We start from the raw sequence: 8,560 nt of genomic DNA, 5'->3' as shown, positions 1-8,560 counted from the left end.
CCTTTGGGTGAGAACAACTGGGTGCCTCTATGAATAGGAGTCCTTGGATACGGGTTTGCACCAGCTGTGCTTACTATGGTTAAGGGAAATTTAAGAGAGGCTTACTCGTAACGTAAAGCCTAACACAGCATGACAAAGGTTTGCTTGCTGAACCTTATGTAACAACTTAAAGTCGGACCTAACATCTTGAAAGAGTTCGAAATCCAAGCCAAATGGCAAGCCTGCAAAACTATAATTTCACAGCACATTTCCTTTAGAAAACAGCAACACAAACTGCGCCAAAAAGCAGTGAATGCAGAGCCTGTGTATCGGTGCAGTCCTTCCACAGTATGGAATTGCAGAGAGCTATTATTAGATATAGCCTATAACAAGCCAACGATGAAGTTGAGGCTAACTAACTGCACTGCAGCTGAGATCCATTATGCTGTATTCAGTATCTAGAGGAGCTGCACTAAAATGGCTGATACTCAATGTGCAGTGAAGGTCAAGTCGCCCGTCTCTATAAATATAATGGTCTGTCCCCCAGGATGTTCCACACTGCTTGGCATTTCCACTATCTAAAGCACACGGCTCTGCTGACCGCTTCAAATCTGCCACAAATTTGCATGTGATTGAATGCCACACATGCACCCTACTACTAGCAAGCCTCTAATGATATTAGTGCTAAAACAGATGGGAGGGGAGAGTGAGAGAGAGGGGGGGGGGCAGGGGGGAGAGACACAGAGAGAGAGAGAGAGAGAGAGAGAGAGAGAGAAATGTTTATGAATGGAAGGAATGAGGTTTTCCTCCCTGCTGGCTGTAGTGGCTGTCATGTGTCTGACTGAGATATCAATGACAAGTGACACTGAACACTGCGGACTGAATAAACGGCCAATAAATGCCATGCCAATAAACACTGTATAAACAATATGTGTCATTAATCCATTCAGCTATTCAGTCACTTTTTCATTAAGTAACCGATGAATTCTTTCATTCACTCTCCCCTGAAGTTAGCCTCCCCAAAAAAAAAAAAAAAAAATGGCATGCTTGAGCCATTATCACAGCAATACCTGAAAATAATCTGACATAATTGTGTGTTTCCATAGCAACAATGCCAATGTCTGTAATGGTTTCCAAGTTCCTGACTACATAATTACTTACACAGTTTAATGGCACCGAGACTGCAAAATGACTGAAGGAACGGGGGCTTAATTCATGTCAGCCGTTCAGTAGATCAATATGTGATAATGATTACTTAATTGCTTTAGAGTTATAGGAAAATGCAATAACAGATTAGGCCTGTGAGTAACCTGTTGTAATACTGAAATGAAAACATAGTTGCAGTGCAGATGAGAATAAAGATAATTTGGGTATAAAAAAAAATCAAACATCCTGTGGGTCTATAAAATAAATACTGCATTCATTGTTCTTTGTCTATGGAGCAGCTTCAGATTTTATTTTTATTTTTTTAATAATAGCTTCAAGGCATAGTTCTCTGGAATTTGGGCATTTAGTTTGAGAGTTTCTGCTGTTCACAAATACTGATTCAGCTGGTCTAGACTACAGGAATAATATGCATTCTTAAAAGTCATAGGTTTCCACTTGAAGTCCCTTACTTTTGTTATACTTTGGCAATCCCGCTGTATGTGCAATCCATTGTGCGTCTGGCCGCATCACTACAGCTTTTTTCTCCCCCCCTGTCGTTATTGTTGTTGTTGTTGTTGTTGAGGGGATCAGTTTTCATATGCAGGTCCAGACTGGGGATAGCCTGCTGATGGGGGGGAAACGCATGGACGTGAGAACCCCTTGCAAACCCCCCACCTTCACGTCATGGAACATTTGCAGAACAAGGACCTCCCACCTTTAAGGCGTGCAACAGAGAGCAGACACAACAGTGAGATCTGCCCTGCGCTGTGCTGCTGGACCCACGAGCTCAGGTGACAAATAGACCTCTAACTATAGGAGCGGTGCGGGAAGGAGCGCAGTCACCTGGGGAAAATGTAAAAAAAAAAAAAAAAAAAAGTCATTTCCTCTGTCCAACCTGCAACGACGAGGCTTACCGCTCCTTTTTACAACATGCAGATACCTTCATTTGACCTACATTTTTCAGATGCATTGTCAGTGCACAGAGGGGCCGGTCTCTTCCTGGGTCTGCAAACGGCTGTCATCTCGTGGGCGCGCGGTCAGTGCGCCGTGGGCGTGCTTTAAAATGGCTTGCACGCCTGTGGTGTCATTATATGTGTGGACAGCAGGGGGCGCTGTAAAGGCACACAGACTGAGATGACCAGGCATGAGCAGGAGTGTAAAAATTGAACCTGAGTGACACAATCAAAATGTGATAAAAGGTGGATTCATTGTAGGATGAATGAGTTATAAATCCAGTAGGATTATTTGAAAAGATGATTCAGTTATTTTATTTCAATATTCCATCAGGTATTAAACATTCATCATACTTAACAGTGCTGCAGATTGCATAAAATCACATTAAAAAATCTAGGATTAAAAATCAAGTATCTCTGAATTAAAAAAAAAAAAGAAAAAAGAAAAAAAGTGCAGTTACACAGTGACAAAAATCACCTGAGGCGAAAAAGTTTCAAGGATTCACATCTTTCTGAATGTTGTTTTCACATCTAAAGTCCCATTTGTTACATTTACCCAGTAGGCTGCTGTCATACACCTTAAGATACAGCATTACACTCTTTGATCATAATGGTAGTTTAATGCTGATAATGTATAAAAGTTTATTCATCATTCCCTGCATGATTATTTAAAAAAACACCATCCTTTAAAAAACTGAAATACATTTGAGTGCAAGTACATTTACATACATTTGGGTTTTGATTTTGTAACAATATCCTCAGGTTTTCAGTCGGACTGCAAACTGTCAGGATGGACACATCAGATTTATTTCGGGGGGTTGTGCTCAGGGATTAAAAGGTGTAAGCCCCGGCTCGCCCCGGCTCGTCCCGCTGCCCGCCGCTCCGTCCGTTCCTCTGCAGGTTCTCTGGTTTCTCTTTAAGTGGCAGCTGTCAGCCTGAGCGTCCAGGCCCACTGGCACGGCGTCTGACTGCAGGACAGCTGAGGCAGGAGAACCCGCAGGCCGCCGGGCTTTACGGGCTCCCACCTCACAGACCCGTGACCCAGCAGCACCAGCTTTTACAGAACAACGAAAGCAACACACAAGCTGAGTTGGCATGGGGAAAAATAAAGAAATTCTCCAAGAGCGAGACAGTCAAAAAAACAGTCAGACTTAATTCCCAAGATGGAACTTGATTATTGGAATTTCTAGTAGAGCTAGACTGGTTTGCTGATATATTGGGCCAATATTAACCTTTATTAAATACCAGATATCAGTCAGGAAGTGTTGTCCGCCTCTGATATGATGGAGGTTCTTCCCTGACCACAGTTACATAAAAACAGCCTTTAAAAACCTGCAGTGGAATTTTATTTTCTTTACACATTTAACTTACTCGTTCAATTTTGTTTTTTGTAACTACATGCTTCATTTAAATCATCCCAGATTTTCCCCTACCAATAGGTGCAGTGGGTCACCCCGCCTTAAGGAGCTGCTAACCCGGTTAAAAGAATTGAATTATTTTCCACCCTGACAAGAATAAAGTTCAGGGGGAAACACTGAATAATTGTACTTTTTTGAAACCAGTCAAATGTAAAGATATTGAATATCAGCACAAAATATCAGTGACTTCAGTCTAAAAATATTGGTATCGACGTTCAAAAGCCCATACTGGTCGAACCCTAATTCCTAGTGATAATTAGTGACTAAAACCTGTATAGCTCAATGGCTAGAGTGCTGCCAGTGTCGGGATTTGATTCACTCTGGGCCAACCGATACTAATAATGTATGTTCGTGTGGTACTGTAAGGTGCTTTGAAGAAAAGCACTTGTTAAGTCATGTGGTCCCTCACCTGAGTCTTTCCTTCAGTAACCACAGGATCATGCAGAATCACAGATCCGTCACTCGGCCACTCAAGTAAAATGGCAAAGATAGACTTTTCCTGCGGTCTGTATGTGTACCTGTAGAAAATTAATCCCATTTGTGAGCTTTCTATCTATTCAACAATATGTAGGCTGCTGTATGAGCATGCAGAAAATATAATTAATGATATCTGATCTTCTTATGATACTATCTTTTATAACAGGCATGAAGTTAACAGGATTTATAAAACTGAGGAAGTCTTGGTACATAAATTGTGTACACATATGAATTAGTGATGTGCAATCGAGGTGTGGAGAATCAGTTGGTGGAAACCCCTCGAGCCACTAGACAGTAGTGACTTAAATCTTATTTGCCATCTAAAGGAACGTTTCTTCACTCTGTTCCAATGAGGATCTTAAAAGCAGGATATTTGGAATAAAGAGAAAATATATTTCGATGTATACTGTAAATTTCCTAACATCTAGAGGCTGGTGATGGAAACGAGTGTAAGCTACAATCATTGTGATATATCTCATGTGTTTGTCGCTCTGTTTGTATCTCCTCCTATCCAAGCAAACCAAACGCCACTGTTGCAAAATATTGATTCTTGCTGTACACCAAATCTCTAGAAAAAGTTATTTTATTTTACATGAGATAAAAAGAGTGAAATAGGGGAACTTTTTCCAGAGATTTGGTGTGCGGCAAGAATCAATACTTTGCAACAGTGGTTTTTGCCAGCACCCTAAAAAACATTTTTTCAGTGGTGCAGGGGTTTATCAATTTTTCATGATGTAATGTCAGCACAAACACAAGTGAGGACCCACCAGACGTTGGAGGTGACAGTGTCGTTCTGAACCCTCCAGGCTGTGGTGTTGTAGATCGCCTCCCCGTTCACCTTCAGCCACTGGCCCATCTGCCTCAGACGCTCCTCGAAGATCGGGGCAATCCTCCCATCGTGCGTGGGACCGATGTTCATCAGCAGGTTTCCCCCACAGGACACAGTCTCTACCAACATCTGGGACACACAGGCAGCTCACAGTTAAAAGGTGCTACTGTATGTGTCGCATTTTCACATCAATAAATCATTACCACATTCATTTTGAGACATTAGTATAATTTATGTGAACGAACGAGACCATCGCTGAGAGGATTGGCAGCCTCTACTGGTTTCTACGCTGCATTTTATATTGTGTGCCACCGGGTTTGAATTTCATGCAAAACTCCTGGACTGCTTTACGGCACAAAACTGTTTTGTGCTGTAAATTTTCCAGTGCAAAATTGTGGCAAGTGACAACATCCCCTTTATGAAAGGAAGCAATGAATGAAGTTTAGAGGAAATGTGGTCTTAATTTTGAGAAACACTAGCTCATACCACTGGCATGAGATAGAGGCTTGACCATGATCTCATTTGTTTATGGTAATCATCACGTCATCAAGTCATCACAATTAATTTGACAATGATATTATTAATGTAACACCTTTGATATGTGGAAAAGATTTCTTCTGTCTGTGTACGAGTTTCAAATTAACATGAGAGAAACAACACACTCAATTGTAATGCTTAACTTTTTATGCATGAGTGCTAGATCCTCATAAACAGCGTAATAACAAAACTGTTGAATGTTGTAATAGATTACGCACAATGAGGACGGGCTCTCCCTGAAACATCTGTGCATTAAACATTTCAGTAACAAGGTCATGGTGAGCAAAATATTATTTTCTGTTATTAAGACTGTCTGATTCCATTTCACACTGAGACGTAATAAAATACACTGAGCCATCATGTGGATAATTATGATAATTTTGAGTTCAATTTTCAGTTTATCTCAGCCATTTAATTACACTGCATGAGCTGATTTAGACGGAGCAGTTGAACATGTTGGTTACCCGATAAAACAGTTTACAGATTAATAAAATTTCCAGCTCTCACCGCCACAAGCTGCTCGATGGTGAGGTAATCTCTGAGCGGAGCGTTGCGTCTGTAGCCCCAGGACTTGGTGTCGATGGTCATGCAGTTTTCCCATTTGTGTTTGAGCAGGTGTCCCGGCTGGTAGCGATCAGCACAGGTGTAATATCCTCCGTGGGTGCAGATGGAGCCGTAGCCCCACCGATCATTTGTCACCACCGTCTCTCGCACCGGGCTGCAGGAGAACAAACACTTTTCATTCACAGTTTTTATTTTATCAATGACGACAAACAGGTGAACATGACGCTGACCAGGGAAATGATGATTGAAATAAAACAAAACAGTGGAATGAAAACAATCACCGATGAATTCAGCTGTTTTTTCATCACCTGTCATTATAGAGCCAGGCTAAGAACCCGGTGCTGTTCCAGTACTTGTCAGGTGCATCTCCATCCCCGTCGGACCACAGCACCTCTGGTTTGTACTTGGTGACGATCTCGTAAAGCTCCGGCAGAGTTTTAGTGGTAGGAAAGTAGTTGGTAGTGAAGACATTGGCGGCGTCCTGTTCGAAGAGCGGGTTGAACCACTCGAAGAGGGAGTGATACAGCCCCAGACGCAGGTCACTGTGAGCACGAAGGGCGCTCGCCATTTCCCCCACCAGGTCTCTCTTCGGCCCAACATCCACGGCGTTCCAGTTCCAGGAGTTTTTGGAGCCCCATAGTGTGAAACCTGAGAAAAACATAGAGAACACGATACAGATCCTGTGTGTCTCAATGGCTATGGCACTGCAAGGGTCAGGGATTTTATTCCCAGTGGATCCACCCAAACGACAAATGCACTAGTATGCACAAGTATGCACTGTTTGGCACTTTGAATAAGCATCCATCTTACTGGCAGTGTTACTGGCCAGGAAACTGCCAAAGATATAAAGGCTCATTCACATCTAGAACAATAACAATAAAGATAACTGTAAACTACAATGATACCTTGTTGAATTTGATTGGTTGAAAATGTTTTATCGTTGTCTCTGCATCCCAAAAAATCGCTCTGAGATTAAACCAAAAATATAGTTATAGTTTTTTTTTTATAGTTTGTAATGGGAAAAACAGACACTGTATCTACTTAGAACGATTCAATTTTTTCGTTGGAAACAGTTATAGTTATCTTTATAGTTATTGTTCTAGACGTTAATGGGCCTTAAACTAATCCTGAGTCTCATTGCCAATAAAGTAACCAGGCCTGAAACAAGCAATACATGCGTACTGAAAACTGAATGTAGGCCGAAACGCACTAAAGGGCATCTGCTCATACTGTACCTTCATGGTGTTTTGTGGTTAGGACGATATATTTTGCTCCTGATGAGGCGAAGATGTCGGCCCATTCCTCAGCGTCAAAGAACTCAGCGGTGAATCGTGGTGCAAAGTCTTGGTACGTGAAGTCTGGAGGATAATTCTTCTGCATGAAGTCGACATATGGCTTCATTTTTTGCTTCTGCCAGTACCACCTAGAACAGAAAAAAAAATGCAGTATGGGGTAGGGAGAGAATGGGGTAAGATGAGCCAAATTTGTACATGTTGTGCTACTATTGCAAAACAAATCTGTATTTATTTCAAACAAGAGTTGCTATGTATACTTAAGTGTGTTGAGAAAATGTAGGACCCACAACAACTATGCTCCACTACACCTTTCTCAAGAAAGTATAAATAAAATAGACAACAGTCCTATGTTTTCTGTTTGCTGTTTACCTGAAAACAGCATGTGCATATAATTACTACTACTTGGTTATACTTAAGGTTGTTAGTCATCCAAAGGTAACTAAATCATTTTCTGTAACTAATAGAGTTTTAGACATATGACAGATAAATGCATGACATTTTGGCTCCCATTACCCCAGGGTAGAGTAGGTTGAGAATAGGGACAGAGCCAGTTGAGCCCATTGGGGTAAAACGATACACGTAAATTAATCAGTAATTTTTCTTCATATTGTACTTTATAAAGCCCTAAACTAATATATCAGAGGCCTTCAAATATATGTACTTCCATTTAGATACAAAAATCAGGACATCTTTAGTTTAATGAAATCACTAGATGAAGCAAAAATTTGATTCTTTGACCTGGATCTCTTTCTACTTTCTCCAAACACTCTCCTCCATCACAGAATCAGTTAAATTAATTATTATGCAAAAATCTGTGACTACCTGATTCATTTTGTGTATGGTTACTCGCGGGCTCAATTTACCCCGTTCTCCCCTATTCTGCACAGTTGAAATCACTTCATCAGAATGTTATATGATCACTATGAATTTGTAAAAGTTTACCAAAACCACTCGCTGCCAAAGCTCGGCACAGAGAAGACTCCCCAGTGGATGAAGATGCCAAACTTGGCCTGGTCATACCACTCAGGTAACGGCCGGGAGTCGATGGATTCCCAGGTAGGTTCATATTGACATCTACCGGTGCTGATCATCAGTATCGATACGACTAGAGAAGCAGCGATTAAACCTCGCACCACCATTTTCCTTCCGAAATCAACAAACGCATCAGAGGACGTGCGGGATATCACATGATGAAGCGAAAATGACAGGAACAAGACACAAGAAGGGACTCTACAAAAAGGGAATACGGTGGGAGTGGACTTGACATTATAAACAAGGAAGTTAACGGCTTCTTGGTTCGTTGGGAATGTTTGATTTTTGTTCTCATCGGGTGATTCGCTGGTAGAGTTAACCAATCAGACT

General features: G+C 41.4%; 1 protein-coding gene across 1 annotated transcript; it reads right to left on the bottom strand.

The window, feature by feature from the left end:
* Positions 1–2,410: 2,410 nt before the first annotated feature.
* Positions 2,411–8,422, bottom strand: fuca2 (alpha-L-fucosidase 2). The gene is made up of 7 exons (XM_071524523.1): positions 8,141–8,422; positions 7,139–7,326; positions 6,212–6,551; positions 5,847–6,057; positions 4,741–4,931; positions 3,906–4,014; positions 2,411–3,132 (listed from the first exon to the last, which is right to left on the bottom strand). Exons 1-7 carry the CDS (start codon positions 8,335–8,337, stop codon positions 2,995–2,997), a joined length of 1,374 nt encoding a protein of 457 aa, XP_071380624.1. The 5' UTR covers positions 8,338–8,422; the 3' UTR covers positions 2,411–2,994.
* Between the last annotated feature and the right edge of the window lie 138 nt (positions 8,423–8,560).

Source organism: Centroberyx affinis, unplaced genomic scaffold (assembly GCF_046629955.1).
Source record: "Centroberyx affinis isolate AG114_WGS23_722 - 3 ecotype Tasmania unplaced genomic scaffold, CSIRO-AGI_Caff_v1 ptg001198l_1, whole genome shotgun sequence".
In the NCBI taxonomy this organism is placed as follows: domain Eukaryota; kingdom Metazoa; phylum Chordata; class Actinopteri; order Beryciformes; family Berycidae; genus Centroberyx; species Centroberyx affinis.
This window is presented reverse-complemented; position numbering and strand designations above follow the sequence as displayed.

Coding starts and splice junctions, on each gene's coding strand:
- fuca2 (XM_071524523.1), bottom strand. CDS start 8,337: ATGGTGGTGCGAGGTTTAATCGCTGCTTCTCTAGTCGTATCGATACTG. Junction 7,327..8,140: donor TTTGGCAGCGAGTGGTTTTG/GTAAACTTTTAC, acceptor TTTCTGTTCTAG/GTGGTACTGGCAGAAGCAAA. Junction 6,058..6,211: donor GCCTGGCTCTATAATGACAG/GTGATGAAAAAA, acceptor GTTCTCCTGCAG/CCCGGTGCGAGAGACGGTGG.